Consider the following 17,949-nt stretch of genomic DNA (forward strand, 5'->3'; position numbering starts at 1 on the left):
CGATTTTTCACAAGCATTTACACAGAGATAATCGTTTTTGTGTACCGTACACATAGGGACGATGCGTATTCCGGGTGGTCCGAAGATTTTACAGGGTGTAACAAGCAAAAGTAATATGTCAGTTTGTGTTACTTACAGATCGATGAGCTACGGTATTCGATACGCAATGTTATACCGGTCTTATTTTCAATGTATCTGTTTTCATGCATCTGTTCGAAAATAGATCTGGCGGGAAAACATAACGCTTATTAATGCGTATAGGTGTCGATTTGCTCGAAAGTGATACTTTTGCTCGCAGGGTGAAATAAAAAGAATTTCGTCCAGAAGTTGTACTGTAGATGCACAGTCGAAATCCCGAAAACTCGGAAACGTGTTTTGGATTTTCATCACGTCCAGATCTCATAATGGTAAAAACCAACTAAATTTCCACTCTATAGCATATGTATCGGTGTGACAAAAAAGCTTTACCCAAAATCCGAATTATTCCAGAGACGCTATGTTGAATTTGTACGATGAAAAAAGATAGAAATACATATACAGAATATCAAGTTAAAGGAATATATTCATCATGTCCTACAGCGGTCATTTTAGGAGAACGATTTATATACAGTGCGTTCTAGATAAGAGGATCACCTCGAGATCTCTATTATTTGGCGAGATATGAAAAATTTGTCAAATATGATTTTATATGTGGTATTACGCTCTATCCGATCGAACATTGAAACTTCGGGCACCACTTCTGGATCAACCGAAAATCTATGCAATGTTTGTTTTACAAGCGCAATGCCTAAGTATATGTTTTTTAGGATATGTCAAAAGAGCAGTAATTTGCTGTACGACAAAATAAAATGTGCATGTGGTACATCAAAAAAATGGAAAAAAGCTATGCGAGCGTGGTGATGTCACCAGTAAGATTTATAAATAAAGATGTTTCATTTGCACCACACTGCATTATTTATTGCAAGTGTGCTATAACCACGAGGCAAAACTGGGCAGTTTGTTAAAAAAATATTTGGTGTCATAAAAACTACATGTACCTAAATCAACGATGAATAGGTAAGCTTAAAACAGGCTGCAAACATCCGATCGACTTTGAATCACTGTATTAAATAATATGTCCGTGTATCATTTCAATTAGGCTATTTTAGGATGGATCGACAACCAGTAAAATATATCTTTTAAGCTTTACTGAAAAAAAGGCATGCATTTCATAGTTTATTAAGGATACTCAGATCCTTTATAACGGACGATCAAAAAAGGATTGACGTCGAGTCACCTTTGTAAACAAAAATTCCAAAGGTAACTAGACAGCAATTATTTTTTGATGGTATAGTAGTTTTGTATGGTTCTCCGTCTTTTTGTCCGCCCTGTTTGTGTTCGTTATAACTGTTAGTTACGATCCCCAGATACTTTTTATAGCATTTAATGTTTGTCCGTTCGTCCGTCCGTGTAAAACACTTTAATAATGCCAATATGTTCCCCTAATAATCTAAACTAATAATGTATCAAAGGGAAGGGCTCCGATTTTTTCATAGATTACTTCGCGGATTTATCCTGTATTAACGTAGAATCGCTAAATAGCGCTTGTAAATATTTTTTTTTAATTAAACTGTCACTTTGAACTCTGCCAAGCTTGGTCAGTTTTACCTATAACTTTGAACCAAAGAAACCCAAAATCTTAATCCAAATCTCTGTTTGATGGAGAAAACGGCTAAATGCTATGATCGTGAGTAAGATAATAAAATAGATTAGCGCAAATATCGGTGCAAAACATCTCATCTTTAAACAGTCGGTATTCAGTTGATATAAACTTAAAAAAAATAGTCCGAACATTTGGTAGATAAAGATTTAAATTTATAAAATAGTTCTTAAAAAATTCTTTTTTTTTTAAAGCAACTTGAGTTTTACTGGCGGGCGCTCTTATGGAAATTTACATTGGGTGCAGTACGTACAGAAGACTCTTAAGGATAGATGTAGTTTTCTATAGAACCAAATTGAAATCACGTGTCCGAAAATAAAAATAACTTTCTTATTTGTGAACCATATTTTCTGCAATTTTAACTGAAGGTGCTTCTTAGAAAAGCGAATGGAATGGAAGACACAGCACAAAAAATATATAGTGAGCGGCTAAAATATGAAACAAATTCATTTAAAAATCAGTTGTTAGTTTTAAAACTGCACTGCACTAAAGTGAAAATTTACAGGGTTTCATCAAAAAGTAGAAAGTTGATTTTTTTAATGGAACAGTATTTTTTAAATCCACTTTCGAATGTGTCAAATTCTACGCATAATAAAAATAATTCGAAAATGGATTCTAAAAAATACTGTTCTATTAAAAAAATCAACTTACTCATTTTTGACGGAACCCTGTGTATTTTCTTTTTAGTGCAGTGTCAGTTTTTTTTTAAACCCAACAACTAATTTTTAAATGAACTTGTTCCATATTGACCGCTCACTGTATATAACAACGTCTCCATTTTGGTTCAATAGTTGAAAATGAATTTGGCTTAGGTAACGAAATTTTTCGGAAAAATACTATTAATGTGTGGTAATGTTTACGATTACTTCTTTAACTTGTTTATATTATTTTAAGTTTCTGATATATTTCCAATGTCCACAACTGGCACACTGTATGCAACATAAGAATTTTGAAAGCCGACCCAGCTAATAATATTCCATAATATTGTGTACATACATTTAGTTAGATAGGTAATTACTTTTAGCATAGAGTAAACAAGTCTATGCTTTTAGTTAATTATTTTCTTAGCGTAAATTGCAATATGTAGTTACATCAAGACAAGATTAGTTTTAATTTACGAAAATAAATGATAATTATAATTTGTTCCTCTTTCGAAATTTGTTCCTGGTTGACTTCCTGATTGCATTGTAAATGTAAAGCTGCATTATTTTACTAATCCACGTAATTGAACTGTATGGAGACATTAGAGACATAAATGATCTTTGCTTGATGAGGAACCATCCCAGCAGGAACGATAATACCATAATAGCAACACATGTCTCCCCCCCCCCTGCAATTTCATACTTTTCTCTTTCTTACCAATTGCCATCAGTTACATAAAAAAATTCGTGTTGTAACCAGACCTCTGAATTTAATCTGTGAGAACAATAAACTCGTAGGTAGATATATATCCAATTTTTTCGTATTTGCAACACTAACAAACTCCACAATTTGAACGGCACAATCCAATATGCATCGAGAACAATTTATTGCTATAATTATTGCTTATTCCGTATTTTGTAAAAAAAGTGAGAGCTGAGAGGCAAGTTGGTCCCCGAGATTTGAGTACAGGGTCTGCATGCACCCTGTACGACATTATGAGCATAGGTACCTAATAGATATAATTTTAAATGGTAATTTTGACTTTGCAGGAAAGAATTTTCTAGCTTAAGTAGAAATGTCTCAGTTGAAAAAGTCGGGGTTTCCGGGCTTTCCAACTCCACCGAACATATCATAACTCTTCGGTTTTTGAGTTTTCGAAAACAACTTAATTATACATTCCATTGTAAGTATATAAATAAAGTGTTATAAATTACAGTCATAAGTTGAAGTTTCCGATTAAAGAATGATAGAGTAACTAAAATTAAAGTAATGCGAACCCCCAAATAAATTAAGCATTACAACAAAAACTTATTTATCAGACCACCAGGAATAAAAAAATTCCATTGCGATGCTGAATGAAGATTATGAATGAAACCGTTTACTTTAGAAAGAGGTGCCGAAACAATACCTCGTCCATCGCACAATTTCTTGTGGCGGCAAGCTTTGTGTTTATAGCAGGTCCAAGATTGAATCTAAGAAAAAAATATAAGGTCACAGACCCTTCTATTAAGGGAGGTGTTGTGTTGATATTTCCCACCTTATAGGTACTTTCGATAAATTACACCATATTCGACTTCTGGAAACTTAAAGCAACAAAAACTGGCACTTACACATAAACGAGCCGTATAATAATAGGTTCGGAAAATCGAAAGGAATCTTTGCATGCTCGACCGGCAATTACGAAGGGTTTTAATTAGTTCAATACAAAAGGACGCGTGCATGTCGGCGCAGCAGAACGAAAAGAAACGGACCAAGAAATGGGGGCCCATATGGCGCTCGCGTGGCAGACGCCTCTTAACAAAACACGCAAAGGTTTCAACTTCTTTTAACAAGAATTTAATTATCTGTAACATGAGGTTAATTATAAGTGCAAGTAAACCGCGTCGCAGTTGTCGCGAAACATTTTTTGAAGTGTATCCGAAAAATTCCCCAAATCCATAGTTTCTATGAACATTAATAACATATTAGCAAATCGCGATATCCTTATCAGTAGAAGGTCGAAACGTTTTGATAAAACTGTATTTCCCTCGCCTAATAGCCGTATTGTTATGTGCGAGTGTATATTTAGAATGGCGACCGCGTCGGATCAATAAAGGCGCCGCGACGCTATTGGACGCCGCCAAAACTATTATACTACGCCATTTTGTCCCAGAAAATTTCTATAATTATCAATTTCAATGCACACTCACCTTTCCGGGTTCTTTGTCGAAGTCGCATTCTCTGTTTTGCATGTAGGAATTTGAAGGGGGTGCGAAGACGAGTTGAAGATTTGTGCCGGTTGCTACGAATGCTATCTCTGTGTGGCCCTCGCGACATGCATTTTGGAAACGTACTTGTCTTTCTTCTTGCGGCCGGTCTCTGTATCCTGTGTATCGTACCTGTAAAAATAAAAAGAATAAGTAACAATTTCTAGTCTGGTAGCGCGATAAAACGATAGGTAAACATTTTTGCACAAATCGAAATATACATTGCCATCAACAGCTCTTTATTGAAAAAAAATTCCACCCGTAAAGGGAACGTAGAGGCGAGCGTGGAGGTGCAATTTTGCTTTCAAACAATGCGAAAAACCTTTTTCTTCACAAAACAAATAGGTATAATCCTAACATCCCTTCTGAATGAATTGAATTTCCTTAAATAGGTAGAAGGTTATTTTTATCACGAATTTGCGCATATAGTAAACATTTATTCAATACTACGTATACGTAAACTACCTACCTTTCACATGTCATTTTCGACGATATCTGCTAAGTATTGCTTTAAAATGTATTAGATATTGATTGTAACACTCTCATGCAAACTCAATTTCAAACTGCTGATCCCCCTTGAACATTAAATCCTTTCTAAAGAAAGTGCAAGTCATTAAAGATACACCCACTTTTAGAAAAAATCACACATATCGTTCACATTTATTAAGGGTATATATGTTCGAAAAGGGGAAAATTTCACTCTGTTTAAATGCGGTTTGGAATAAACCTACTTTTTTGCTCAAAGGGAGTGCCCTTGAACATTAAGTCCTTTTTAAGAAAAATGAAATTCATTATACCTTACACCCTATTAAACATAAAGGTAAATCACACCTACCCTGCAAATTTATTAAATATGGCGGTACCTAAGTTCTTTATATATACCTAAGTAAGAAAATTTTAGGTTTGAAATCAGCCTACTTTTGACACAAATCGATCACCCTTGAGCATTAAATGCTTTTTAATGAAAATGCAATTTCTATTTTAACAAATGTTCACACCTATATAGCTCTAATCTAATTTATGAAGTACTTAGGTAGTACTTTATATGAGTAACAAAAGAGAAACGACACCTTGTTGAAATGGATTGAGCGTACTTTTTGGACCTAAACAATCCCTATTGAACATTCTTCTTTTCTAAAGGCAGTGTGTACAACATTCTCTATTTGCTGTAAGTTTGATCCTTGATGCAAATTGCAGCAACTAAATGAAGAACCTTTTACCTCTACGTTTAGGATAACCCTTCTTCAACGCATTTTCCACCAACTTTTGATCTTTATATTTATGGACCAATTTCAGACGGAAAACTACCAAACGGTTTTGACAAAGCCATGCCAAATCGTTAATTATGCAATATGCACCAATTTCAGTAGCAAAACATGTTATTCTGTAGATGTAAACCATTGCTTGTTGAGGTTAGAAAAATACAACTCAGACCACACTAAATTTGTACATTTTTTACACCTTAAATTTTCGACCCCTGTGTAGTATCAGAAACGTTAAACAATTAACAAACGACCAAAAACGATTAAAAAAAAAGATATTTCCAAAATTCAAATTTGTAATTAAGGGTTAACTTGAGACATCTGTAGCAGAAACACAAAGGACAAGTATATTTGTCATATGCCCATTTAGTACCTACACTGGGGATTTTCTCGGCAGTAGTTCAACAGCAAAACAGAAACGGAATAGTATATCTTTGAATTATTCTAGCCTGAGACATGATTATGTCAAGAACGAAAGTGTCGAAACGTCGACGGGGAAATAGTGACACCATATTTATGATGCGTCCTAAATTCGTACTTTTAGCAAACAATTACTTTTTGCTTTTGGGTTTGGGTAAAAATTTGCAAACTATAAATTGTATAAGTGCGTATTTAAGGCAATTTATTTATCGCGATTGATACAGTTGAAGACTCTGACTCAGTCCGGAAAGTTGGACCACTCTAAACCATTGCGTTTGGGCTAGACTTAAATTTGCAAATGCCTGATGAAATTCAATCAAAGAAGACCAAAAATTTTAGAGTCTTTGCGAACTGTGTATATTTTTATTTCAATACGATGCACTTAAAAAACTTCCTAAATGAAAACAAAAATCTAACCTTGCCTTTTCGATGATACTTCACCACATTTTTGTACCAGTCCCCGTGGTCACTTTTCAGCCTCGCAAAATCAGATTAGAAGTAGAAACGGTACGAAATTAAATCATTCACGCTCGCGGTCAAGAAGCAACTGATGGCATTGCCTTGTTGGTTTTAAATATTATCTCCCAAAACTTGTTTATTATGGTCTGTTAAACGGGTCTAATTATTTACCTACATTATTCTATCTAGAACCACTACGACTCTTATCGTATGTCTTATTATGTCATAGTTATACGTCATCCTAAATGTGTGAGCATGTACCGATCGAGCCAATAATGCAATCAAGTAAAAGCCGTTTCAAGTTCCTTACGAAGTTTTTTAAAATCCATTTACTTCTTTAAATGTTCCTCGAATTTGTCGTTATGTGTTTTTAATTTTCCCTTGAATTTCGTCCAAGCTCCCCATAATTTTCTCATAAGTTTCTCAAATAACATTCAAATAAGCCATTTTCAGCTGCCCTCGCGTTCCTTTCAAGTTTCATTTTTGATGTTTTTCTCACAAAATGTGGAGAATAATTAACCATGGAGATCAAACTTGGAAAGTTAATTGATGTTAAAATTAAGAAAAAAATGCCTTGGGGAGGAGAGAAATTCATAAATTGTAAATCGTATTGATTATGTAAGCACAATTTTTGTCAGCTTAGGAGATATTTTGAAAAAATCGGAAAAATAGGAAACATTTAGCAGTTTTTTTAAAATGGCAAATGAGCGGAGGTGGGAGGAATTCAAACACTTGAATTTAACATTAGTGTACCAACCCTGGTACCAACTCATACAACATAACCAAAGTTAGAAACTACCCTAAATAATGTATCCATATTCCCTTTTCGGCGACAACTTGACTGTACTATTCAGTCACTTCAGAAACTAAATTTTGTAGCTGTATTCGCAAATAGCATAATAACGATATTATGCGAAAAAGCTCCTAATATGGTTCCAATATGAACTGATTTCAATGGTAATATTGAATAAAAGTGTAGAAATGTGACCTTAAAGTAAAGTATTCTTCAGTATTCAGTCCTCTTTAAGCATAGCACCCTCTCTTGTAGATTTTTGTCTCGATTTTTGTCTATGTTGTGACACAAGTCCCTGTTATCACATCCTATAGGCCTGGGCAATTACCGCGTATGCTTGAATTGAGCAATATTCTATCTGCATTCGCATGTTACGGATGCATTCGTATTTTTGCAAGCGCACACTATGAGGGAGAGTAATTTGTTGGGGAGCTGCTGGGTGCTATTGTAATTGGTCTCAGGCGTTCTACCACCAGACAATTTTAGAAAAGAATTTCATACATCCCTACCCCAAAAAAAGTAACAGTAGTTCTAAATGTAAAATGATACTGTGGAAAGCATTTCATAGGTGGCTTATATGGAGAGAGAAATGAATTCTTGAAGGCTCAAACATATTCCAAGCCAATTCTGCAATACTTTACTAATTTAACCTTATAAAATTGAAAGCTGATGAGGTAAAGTCCATATAAAACGTAACTGCATAAGAGTGAATGGTTCATTTTCTAATAATAAAACATGCATAAGTAGGTAGGTATTACGTAATAATTACTGACTTCTTTGAAGGACTTCCGCAATGATGCCCTATATTAATAAAAATGTATATGCTATACGTTTAGCATTATACTAATAGACACTGAAATAAACTGAGTATTTTTTTTCAAATGATTTGTTGTAAACTATCCATACACTGACGAAGTTTAAATATGCAGTAAATCCAGTTATGATTTTACATACATAAAGAAACTTACATCCTGATGAAATTTGGAATTTGGGGATTGCGCGGGGATGCGTCGAGGTTATCTACGGCGGCGTAGCGAAAAGTTAATAATTCGCTCTCTAAAATAGCAAGAAAGCCCAAATGATCATTTGGTTAAAATTAGTCTATTCGATTTTTGGTACCTTTGCCGCGAGTGTTGTGGCGCATTTTTATTAATGCCTGGTGCCAATACTATACGAAAAAAATAAATATTGATCCATTCTTCCATTCCATTGGTGTAAAACTTTGGTGGAAAATTTAGATTCAAAATCTCGTCCTGAACCACATTGAACTTACGAAAAAGGCCGCACTGTTCATAAGGGACATTGCATTATCTCATTCATTACAAAATATTCCAATTCGATAGACTTTGTGAGTAAATAAGGAAGGTGCGAAAAGCACGTTGATGAGCTTTAGCTGTGCTATTTTGAAATGTTGGTAATAAATTCATTATATTGTCATTATGCCATAAACAGCGAGCTATAGAAAGAATCAGGATATTGATTTTTCATCCAAAGACATGGACTTTTTCGCAAAAGGTTGTTCTTCACTTTTTCTAGACCTGACTTACTTCCCATTTTCTTAAATGTCTTCTCAACATCTTGAATTTTTCTTCTTGATTAATTATAAGAGCTTTACAAAAAGGTCCAGACCAGGGTTTAGAAGGTCCAAAAAGTGAAAAATTTGAGAAAAGTATCACAAGAGACTGAGTCAGTCCAATTCTTGCGTATCTAAGCGACCGGTTCTAGTGGTACGGTAATACGTATTTCTGATGGTGTAAGTAGGTAAGTTAAGTCTAATTCGTCGTATATGTAGATACATTTCTCTCACTAGGTGGTTCCTTAACCCCTGGAATCTATAGTGAAATAAGATATACAAGATCTGAGAAAACAGTACGTGCATCGTTTCAAATTTCAAAATTGATCGCTAAAAATCTCAAAAAATTCGTTAAGCCGCTTGTAAGCAAGAGGGGAAGAGTCTCGGGAAGAGTGCATCTTTCAAATTTCGATTTCAATAGCCCATATCGACATTTTATGCCTTAACACTATTTTGCAGAATCACAATGTTCACATCTAAAATTATAGTTTGACGTTTCAATCTTTGCTGCTTGCAGACCTTTTTGAAGTGTAGAACCAAAACATGAGGAAGATGTTATTGCTTACATTATTATACGAAGGTTTCTAATAATTGTACAGCATGTTAACTACACTGAGAGAAACGTTTCTTTTAAATTAATAAAAATATTTCTTCCAACTTATTTCTTTATTACCAAAGTATTTTGTTTGGTGTAAGTAACATGCATTTTGTGTAAAAGAATCATGTTATTTCCCCAGAAATGTTCAATCCTTTGGTTATTATTTTCAGCTCAAACAAACATCTATTTATTTCAAAGAAACGTATATCCGCGGCATTTAGACCAAAGATATGTTTTCTTTAATAATATAATCCGGTGCGTTTAAATGTTAGGGAATGCATTTCTTCCATTTAAATAAATCATCTTTGGAATAATATACCTTTGTTTGCTTCAAAAGAATTTCTTTGAATGAACACTGTTCCACAAATAAAACTGCTAAGTTGGTTATTTTATTGAAAACAAGACAAGTTACTTGAGGTGCAAGTACGCTGTAAACCTACATTCTTAGTGCCGAGTCGACTGTGGCTTATACGTGTAAAAGTTTGGGTGTAATTTTGATTGATTTCAATTATTATGGATGTATCCGAGCTGCTAAAAGACTGGGGCTTTGAATCACTAATAGATATTTTTAAAGGTATGTAAACAAACTTTGATATTCGTATATAGAATTATATACCTAAGCATACGGTATACGGTTAACAGGCTAATCCTACTTGATCATCTTTGCTTTTTTTCAGTATACTTCTGAAGTACTTTAACAAAATGCTTTCAATCGCTACTGCAAAACTGTGCGACTTCAGAAACCTCATTGTTCAATACAGATGTTTATTGTAATTTGTAAATCAAATAACCAATTGTCTTGATATTGTGTGTTGAAGTTGATTATGATTTAAATTTTAATTATGTAGGTACGTTACAGTGAAGTAAGCGAAAAAAAGACACGTCCACGCAAATAGAACTAATTTTCTTTTACATAGGGATACGCTCATTGGAAAACGTATACTGTTTACTTAGAGCAATATATGCTTTTTCATCTTTGTTCATTCCCATAGGTTTATAGATCTGCAAACATTATTTTTGTATTGTAATCTTTTTTTAGAAAACGATATTGACCATGAGGCGCTTTTGTTGTTGCAACCAGATATAATTAAAAGTATAATTCCCAAAATTGGCACACTGGCCAAATTCATGCAAAAATTAAACAACTATAAACAAATTTTTAATAGTGATATAATATTTGATCTTGAAACAAGCGTAAGTTAAATATAGTAAACACCGGTACATAATTTTCAAATATTTGCAGGGCCACAGTTCTAGCACAACAGTGACTCCTACTCCAAGTGTTTGCTCGACCTCTAGTGATCTTGAACCCATTTTGCCAATTGAACAATATGTTCCTATAAATCCAAGTCTTACCACATTTTATGGGGAAGAAGAATTTGACAAACTTATAAATCCAACTAAAAATTTTAATTTGAAGTCAATACTTGAAGAGTCTTGCATGGGAAAAATAATTCTAAAACAGTATAAAGATAATAACACATTAGATAGGAGGAATCGAACTATTTTAGTAGATTTGATAATTTCACATATTTTTAAAACTCATGGCAGGTGACTATTTAATTACTGAATTCGAATAGTTCCAGAACAATGTCTTTTTAGCTACTTGTCCAATGAGCACTTAGAAGAGTTGACTTCGAAGATTATCAATCTTTTTCCAACCGAAAAAGCCGAAATTTACTTTGTGAAACCAGTGAAAAAAATTAACTCGAAATTTAGTAGATCTCAAGTAGCACGAGGGAAATTGGTGGACCGATATCGTAACAGTAGAACAAAATTACGTGAAGCTGGCCTCCTTCCATGTTCAAGTTCAAGTGCCACACAACTAAGTACTCCCGAAGTCACTAATGATACAGCAGCAGAAACCATAAAAAAAAGGAAAGTCATCAATGGTTAAAATGTCGTTTAGAACCATGGAGTGATGTAATCAGGCACTGGAATGTAACATTTGATATGCGACACAACTGTGATTTAAAAAATGTGCATGATTTTTTAACAGAGTGGCCGCCATTAAAGGCAACATTAGGATTCAGTTTGGTAAGTATTTAAGAAATCATAAACAGCATATTAGATTATCCATAGACATGGATAGTAAAATATGCATAAATTTTGTAGAGGTGTTATTTCCGTATAGTGAATACTGCTTGTTTGCCATTTCTCTCTGGAGGCTGTAGAAAAATAGAAACTAATTTTTACATGCATACACATGTTTTCGGTAACTGCGATCGAAAACTACAAGTTTTAAAAATTCTTCCTTAACCGCTGTTGTGCGGAAAGAAAAATAGAAAAATGGCATTGGCACAGGGAAAATATTCACATTAATTGTGCTACCAATGTTTTAAACCTATACGCATTTTTTTTGTAGATCGACATTGATTTCGATAAGCTGTTCCCAGACAAAGGACTGTTACTTCAGGATAATTGGGAAAATTTCTATCAAATTATTTTCAATAACAAAAAAGACTTTGTCAAAGATACGGCGGGTTTGGAATTATTGTACCTCTTGGAAAATCAAGAATTAAATCAAAGTAAGGGGTTCTGTATTTTATAATTGTATTATTATCATTTAATTTTCAGGTTCAAAAACTGCAGTTCAATTGTTATTACTACCATATTTAGTTCCTCCCAAAGGGAGATCAAGAAAAGGTAAAGATCATTGGAAAGCAACTACATTAGAATGCCAGCAATCTCTGATTTTACATGCAAAGGTAATATGCCCGACATTCTAAGATCATCAACCTTCATGTTGTAACCATAACACATACATCAATCTATAATTTTATTACAAACGTCTACATTATATAGGCTCCGTGTAATCTAAATATGGTTTTCAGATACCGGCAGATATTGATGCACTAATCGAAGAAAAAATTAATACAGGTAAAGAGGCCAACGCAACCGTGCAACCATACATAATCATTTTGGGACCATCTCTACTCGAAATCGATTGTGCTTATTTGGTACTGGATAGCGTACGTTATCGTTTTACTGACACTTTGCGAGCATTTGAAATCTGTTTTAAAGCATTTCATGCATGCAATTTATATTACCCCTTTCAATGTGAACATTTATATATGCTGGTGCAATTGTGCCTTTTTAAAATTAAAACAAAATGGGACAAAGTGGTCCCATATATTATGGATTTAGTTGTTGCCTTGGATCAGTTTTGAATTTTCCACATTTACCGTTATGAATAAACGTGATTATAGGTTAACATGAATTGTATATTTTGTGAAAAGTTTTGCATAAATGTGAACCAACTTTTTACACACATTAAATTTAAACATAATGATGCTAAGCACTTTTCATGTAATGAGTCTGGTTGTCACCGTCAATATCAAAATTTACATATGTTTAAGAAACATCTTGTTAATAAACACAAATTTAATAAATTTTGTGTTAATAAGGGACAATTGGACGTGCGACTAAATGATCAAAATATTACCACAAATGTCAGTTTGCTAAGCGAATTTCACGAGTCAAATGCTTCGTTGTCTAATGTTCCGCAATGCAATGGTCCCTCAGATGTGCAAATTCTAGAAAATGTCGGAGATATATCATCTCGCCATATAAATGAAAATATCAGGCTATCTGTAATCAATTTTATATCTAAATTGCATAATAATGCGTCCCTAAACAGAACTGACATAAATCAAATAATTAATGATACAGCAGAACTATTTTCAACAGGATTTATAACTATGATTAAAAATAAAATTAAACCGTATATGACAAATGCTCCAGTAGAACTAATTGAGGAAATTGAAGCAGTATTTAATCATTTAGATAACCCCTTCTTTGACTTAAAGACAGAGCACCTGCGAATAAAATATTTTGAAAAAAGTAATTATTTTATAAAGCCTCAAAGTTTTGCAATTGGAACTTTAACTGACACTCTAAGAAAAAACGATAAAATTATTTTAAACATTAAAGAAAGTGAAGGTATATTTATTAGTATGATCGACACCTTGCAAGCATTTTTGGAATTACCTGGGGTTTTGGAAAAAATTTTTGAATACAAACACTTTTTAGAAACTTCTTCGAATTCTATACAAAATCTAATGCAAGCTAACTATTGGCGGAAGCTTGTAACTAAGTTACCAAACAAAATTTTGCTCCCATTAATAATTTACTATGACGATTTTGAATCGTCTAATCCACTCGGATCGCATGCCGGGGTGTATAAAATAGGGGCAGTTTATTACACCTTACCTGTAATTCCTCCACAATACTCCTCACAACTAGATAATATATTTTTGGTCCAGTTATTTAACGCCAATGATAAAACTGCGTTTGGAAATCATGCTGTATTTAGTAAGTTAGTAGCGGAATTAACCACTTTAGAAAATACAGGACTTAACGTTAAATATTCTGGACAGAATATTAATATCTGTTTCCCGCTAGTTTTATTGGTGGGGGACAACCTAGGGATTCACTCCGTTTTAGGTTACCATGAAAGTTTTTCGTCAAATTACCCATGTAGGTTTTGCATTGCCGATAAAAAATTGATTCATAGTCAATTAGTGGAGGATACTCAACTCGCTCGAAATGAGAAAAATTATGAAACTGATGTCGCCACATGTTCTCGCGGTATTAAAGAAAGGTGTGTTTTTAATAGTTTGCCTAATTTCCATCCAACCAAAAATACTGCATGCGATATAATGCATGACCTTTTAGAAGGTGTATGTCGCTATGATATGGCAAAAATCATTTCAACATTTATCAAAGATCGATATTTCACATTAAATAGTTTAAATAATAGAATTCGTTTTTTTCAGTATAATTCATTAAATCAACGTTAAAGGAAAGGATGTATCGTTATGTCTTCAGCAGAAATGTTAAACTTAGTACGAAATTTTAGTTTAATCGTTGGTGATCTTATACCAGAAGATAATGAGCTTTGGGAATGATATCTAACATTGTTGAAAATAATTGAAATATGTTTGAGTACCTCTATACTCCCCGAGCATGCTTCAATGTTATATATTTTGATAAGTGAACACCACCAGTTGTACTTGAAATATTTCAAAGATCTTAAGCCAAAGCACCATTTCTTGGTACATTACCCCCGCCTAATTTTGGAATTTGGTCCATTGGTAAATATTTGGTGCATGCGTTATGAATCAAAACATAGCAAAAAATGTATGCAGTAAGCGTAATATTACGTACACTTTGGCTTTCAAACACCAATTAAAAATGTGTTCTCGCTTTATAAGCGGCACTGGATTTGTCGATAAAATATCACATGCACCTGAGAATGATGTATCCATGTCCGATTTAAATGATTATTTAGCGTTTCAACATCTATTGCCGTCATATATTGGCAAGACTTGTTGTGTAATTAGTTGGTTTAATCTTCATGGCATTACTTATAAACCCAATCAAATTGTTTGTGTGTCTAATAGTGAGACTGTTTCATTTTATAAGATATTTTTTATTTTAATGCATAACTGCGAAACAATTTTTATTTGTAAGTTATTATCATGTGAATATGTGTATCATTTTCATGCGTATAGAATATTTGAAGTCTTAAATATTTACAAAGTTTATGAAGTTCAAGATTTACATACTGTTGTACCTTCTATTGCTATTACCACACCTGATGGTAAAATGTATGTATCACATTGTGTCACATAATGTTTTTTTTTTGTTACATTTACTGTAACCGTTATATGTATTACAGTTATTAAATAATTAAACAAACCTTACTTTATACATACTGTCTTTAATTTTATTCCATCGCCGAATTTCTTTCAAAATATCTTTGGATTAAAAAAAGATTTCTTTATTTTTAAATTATCTATTCATTTCACGTAAATGCTTACGTTTGTTTCAAAAAATATATTTTTTTATTTCAAAAATAAGAAATATTTGAAGTAAAATACTGCTCCTTTCGAATAAAGAATTTCTTGCTTTAGATAAAAAATTTTAGTTCTTTGAGTTAAACAAATTTTACTTTATTTAAAATAAATTATTTATTTGTAAGAAGAAATTATACCTCTACAGATCAAGAAATGTTTCTTTGGTCTAAATAAGTATTCTTTGTAATGAAAGCCTGATGTTAAATAATTAATGATTTTGCGCCAAACAAACATTTATTTGCCACTATTTAAAAGAATGATTTCTTTAAGTAAAAGTAAATTTCTTAAGTTAAAAGAAACGTTTTTCTCAGTGTATGTACGCTGCCTCCCGGTCTAATATGAACTGCTAGTAAATTATAGGTATACGTCTTTCGCTATAAAAACCGGCGCACGTCATTGATTTATGAATCAATTTCAGACAAGTTTTCTATAGATTTCGCACACTTGTTTTTTTTGTACATGTTGCAGTGTTGCAGCATATGTCTAAAATTGATACACAAATCAATGACGTGCAACGGTTTCTATAGCGAAAGACGTATATAATGCTACTTTAGCAGTTGATTGGAGCGCAATACTTCTATTGTATCGTCTATTTTGCGTGTAGGAATAATTATAGAACCCTAACGACTTCTTCGTTGTCGTGCCAAGTATTGCAGTAAACAATTTTTTCGTTTAGTTTTCCTAAGTAGATACCCAGATACCAATTTTCGTCGAGATTATGGTTTCCAGCGAAACATTTTCAACTCTCCGTTTATTTAGGAAAGATACGTGTACCACACAATGCTTTTGAGTTGACCCTAAATATTTTACCTAGAATTGCAATCTAATGGTGGGTTTATAGGTACAATCATTATCATTAGTTCACTAAGCTCAAGACGTTTCGTTGGTTAGCAACGTGCAATAAATTTTTATTTCTATTGGCTATTTTTTAATGATTTTTGATAGTAAACTAATGATAATGATTGTAGAAACCCACCATAAATGTAACTAAATTACTAAAATAGTATAAAACCCCACTACGCCACTAGTACCAACACACTTATACCACCCCATCCATTACTATGCACTTAACAATTATGTACGATTTTTGACAAAGATCAGTTTCACCGTCCCCTAGTACAACGCATTTTTCTGCTAACTCCCGTGATAAATTGTATGCGGTCTTTACCATAAAATCGAGATCAACTTTTCCATTAGATATAAATTTTGCATGTTCTTGGAAGCATTTCCAATAGCAATGAATTTCTCTTTCCTCTGGAATAGTAGCGTAATATGACAGCATGTGAATGATAGGTTCGGGATCAATGTGAGTTTCGTTTAGGCAAAGTTCGTGATAGGGCATTACCATTTCGTTCCATTTCGCTACTACCTCTGGCGGTGCCTACAAAAAATGCGAATTTTTTTCATTTTCACAGGTACTCACTGCTTACTTTTCGTGGTTCGGGTACAGAAAGAGAACATACTAGGGTGACAACAGATGCAAGAATAATCATCGTCTTTGTATGGTACACACTTGATTTCATGGTGGCACTATTTTTCAAACTTCAATAACGGTACCGATCTCTTGAACCGACGGTATATAGCACATAATGAATCGTAACTTATGTGCTTGCTTAGCGGAATTCTTATCTCAGTTAGAAGGTAAACAAGTAAAAGGGCCATAAAACAAAGGTAAAGGTAAGCAGGATTATAATGATTAATTGAGCAGGTACTAATTAATGCATGGTAAAGTTCAAAGTGTGCATGCTCCTGACGTTAGCATATTTTTCTAGCTTCACCTCCGGCTCGTATCGTTTAAACCTCGGTTTAAACGTAACTCCGACAATGATATACAATGGGATTCCTCAGGGTGTAAGGTCAATTCCTTCACTTCATATGTATAAAAAGAAACGGAAGGGGACTGTCTTTTATTCTCTAAAGAATACTTTGATGTTTTTGAGGAGTGAGTGGAGTTTACGTATTTTTAGTATTTACTAATTTTTAACCTGTACCTATATGTACATTTATATTTTCTTGTTTCTTTTGCGCTTGTTAAGAATATTTTTTAATTTTTGAATTGTTTTACCCTCTGGTAAAGAATACACGTAGAACACTTGAATGCATATTCATGAAGTGAATTAAAATATGTCAATTATAAAAGAAGCAATTAAAACGATCCTTTCAGCTAAGTTTAATATAATTTACTAGCAGCTTGCGCAAATTGGTAAACTTAATTCCAATTACAACCGAACGCATAGTTTCACAGGGGACAAATTTTAATTAACCATAATTAAGAACAAAGCAGAATTTCGACAACGTTAAATTTAATTAAATCTGTCTTCAGACCACGCCCCCAACGGCGGCATTTGCGCACCCATTTCGAGGCAATTAGACCATTAAGTGTTGTAACTTATAAA

At 33.4% G+C, this 17,949-nt stretch overlaps 3 protein-coding genes across 6 annotated transcripts in view; 1 reads left to right on the plus strand and 2 right to left on the minus strand.

Annotated features, from left to right (window-relative positions):
• Positions 1 to 8,665, minus strand: part of LOC116170711 (protein big brother-like) — a 49,675-nt gene extending 41,010 nt beyond the window's left edge. Inside the window, exons 1-4 of the mRNA XM_031487215.1 lie at positions 8,641 to 8,665; positions 8,490 to 8,577; positions 6,687 to 6,747; positions 4,531 to 4,719 (exon numbers count right to left, since the gene is read on the minus strand). Of these exons, the coding sequence (XP_031343075.1) occupies positions 4,531 to 4,719; positions 6,687 to 6,747; positions 8,490 to 8,577; positions 8,641 to 8,665 (363 nt within the window). The remainder of the gene's footprint in view (positions 1 to 4,530; positions 4,720 to 6,686; positions 6,748 to 8,489; positions 8,578 to 8,640) is intronic.
• A 1,310-nt stretch (positions 8,666 to 9,975) lies between these two features.
• On the plus strand, positions 9,976 to 15,302 carry LOC116172107. 4 transcript variants are annotated; one of them, XM_031489251.1, is made up of 7 exons: positions 9,976 to 10,266; positions 10,732 to 10,886; positions 10,936 to 11,243; positions 11,295 to 11,729; positions 12,058 to 12,220; positions 12,270 to 12,400; positions 12,527 to 15,302. In XM_031489251.1, the coding sequence occupies exons 4-7, from the start codon at positions 11,646 to 11,648 to the stop codon at positions 12,860 to 12,862; spliced, it is 714 nt and encodes a 237-aa protein (XP_031345111.1). In that variant the 5' UTR covers positions 9,976 to 10,266; positions 10,732 to 10,886; positions 10,936 to 11,243; positions 11,295 to 11,645; the 3' UTR covers positions 12,863 to 15,302. The 4 variants fall into 4 exon arrangements, with proteins under 4 accessions (XP_031345111.1, XP_031345108.1, XP_031345109.1 ...); XM_031489248.1 differs by having other exon boundaries at positions 9,977 to 10,266; XM_031489249.1 differs by having other exon boundaries at positions 9,977 to 10,886.
• A 984-nt stretch (positions 15,303 to 16,286) lies between these two features.
• LOC116172109 lies at positions 16,287 to 17,150 on the minus strand. The gene is made up of 2 exons (XM_031489252.1): positions 16,984 to 17,150; positions 16,287 to 16,934 (listed from the first exon to the last, which is right to left on the minus strand). The coding sequence occupies exons 1-2, from the start codon at positions 17,074 to 17,076 to the stop codon at positions 16,593 to 16,595; spliced, it is 435 nt and encodes a 144-aa protein (XP_031345112.1). The 5' UTR covers positions 17,077 to 17,150; the 3' UTR covers positions 16,287 to 16,592.
• Positions 17,151 to 17,949: the final 799 nt, after the last annotated feature.

The sequence above is a fragment of the Photinus pyralis genome, unplaced genomic scaffold (assembly GCF_008802855.1).
Source record: "Photinus pyralis isolate 1611_PpyrPB1 unplaced genomic scaffold, Ppyr1.3 Ppyr1.4_LG5, whole genome shotgun sequence".
Taxonomy (NCBI): Eukaryota; Metazoa; Arthropoda; class Insecta; order Coleoptera; family Lampyridae; genus Photinus; species Photinus pyralis.

What these genes read in the sequence shown, in the direction of transcription:
- LOC116172107 (XM_031489249.1), top strand. Translation starts at nt 12,908, where the DNA reads ATGAATTGTATATTTTGTGAAAAGTTTTGCATAAATGTGAACCAACTT.
- LOC116172109 (XM_031489252.1), bottom strand. Translation starts at nt 17,076, where the DNA reads ATGAAATCAAGTGTGTACCATACAAAGACGATGATTATTCTTGCATCT. An exon ending in CTGTACCCGAACCACGAAAA is followed by an intron (nt 16,935 to 16,983) that starts GTAAGCAGTGAG and finishes CATTTTTTGTAG; the next exon opens with GCACCGCCAGAGGTAGTAGC.